The 1,302-nt window shown below is 41.9% G+C and overlaps 1 protein-coding gene across 1 annotated transcript; it reads right to left on the bottom strand.

Annotated features, from left to right (window-relative positions):
- Positions 1-257: 257 nt before the first annotated feature.
- LOC122088748 (MLP-like protein 423) lies at positions 258-1,082 on the bottom strand. The gene is made up of 2 exons (XM_042658419.1): positions 819-1,082; positions 258-729 (listed from the first exon to the last, which is right to left on the bottom strand). The coding sequence occupies exons 1-2, from the start codon at positions 1,003-1,005 to the stop codon at positions 452-454; spliced, it is 465 nt and encodes a 154-aa protein (XP_042514353.1). The 5' UTR covers positions 1,006-1,082; the 3' UTR covers positions 258-451.
- Between the last annotated feature and the right edge of the window lie 220 nt (positions 1,083-1,302).

The raw sequence follows: 1,302 nt of genomic DNA, 5'->3' as shown, positions 1-1,302 counted from the left end.
AATTTAATAGAGTCGGCTACATAGATCCAAGCAAGGATAGAGAAAAGAAAAAGGAAAAGGAAAAGAAAAAGTGAAAATGAAAGGAAACAAATCACGAAAATAATAACAAAGTAGAACACAACGAGATGAGGTCTTGCTGCCGAGATCCTGGACCTCCAATCTGTTCTAAGCAAGAAGCAAATAACCATAACAGAGCAAAACAGAGCAATCAGGAGAAGATAGGGAACACAAGAAAGAAGGGAGAAGCGGTAGCTATATCCAAATAATCCAAATAACCATACCATGCAGTAACTTCCAACTGATAAGCATGAAGTACATTTATTAGGCAATAAAGGCAGCACAGAGCCCCTGACCTCTGAGGGGTCAAGGACTAGTGAGCAGATAGTAGTATTATGTAGTAAATAGGCCTCAGAGATTGATATATATATCAAGCATTTAAATCTGAAATTAACTAAGCCTGGGCCTTGAGAAGGTAGTCATCCAATGCACGGAAGTTGTGGACAGCAAAGTCTCGGACAAGGTGTGGATCAGGAACATCTCCACTGGCTTTCTCAAACTCACAGGACCATTTCACTAAGCTCCCTTCACCCTTGGGGGTGACAACCAATTTGGCCTTGAAATGCTTATAGAAATGTGAAACATCTCCATCAATGACAGCATAAGCCACCTCCTTCCCTGCCTCGTCCACTGCATCAATCCTTTCCTTTGAAAACTTCACCCCTGGTATCTCTACATATTTACAGTGTATAGAAAGAAGATCATATTAAGCAAAGCCATGAATGAACAGTTCCATGAGCAGAGCAAGAGTTGTTGATTACCTTCAGAGTAAGTCAAGAGCCTGATGGAGCCAACCCCCTTGCCATCTCCCTCAAGGACTTGGATGCTCTTGTAATGGGTAGGGAATATCTTGGGGAAGAGGGTAGTGGAGTCTCTTATGCTTTCCCAGAACTTATCTGCACTGGACTTCACTTCCAGCTCCACTTCCAGCTTCCCAGTGGAACCCATTTGATCTTCTTGAGTTCAAAGCAAAAGGGGAGTGAGTTTACAAGTAAGAGAACTAGTGGATGGAGATGAATCAGTGATGGAGTACTTATTTATAGTAGTGGAGAGAAGTGAAAAACTGGTGCACAGGTGGGACATTAAATGTGAGTTTTTAATGTGTCAGCAGAGCCTGAAACCGCCTGAAACCCTGAATGAAAGAATGGGTAGCGTTTAATAAAAATGACATTTAGACAAAATGGTTCACATACGAGATCAGGTTCACATACGAGAACAAATGTACCCAATCCAGAATCCGGATTT

The sequence above is a fragment of the Macadamia integrifolia genome, chromosome 1 (assembly GCF_013358625.1).
Source record: "Macadamia integrifolia cultivar HAES 741 chromosome 1, SCU_Mint_v3, whole genome shotgun sequence".
Lineage (NCBI taxonomy): Eukaryota > Viridiplantae > Streptophyta > Magnoliopsida > Proteales > Proteaceae > Macadamia > Macadamia integrifolia.
Note: the sequence above shows the minus strand (reverse complement) of the source record. Positions and strands in the feature narration are given on the sequence as shown.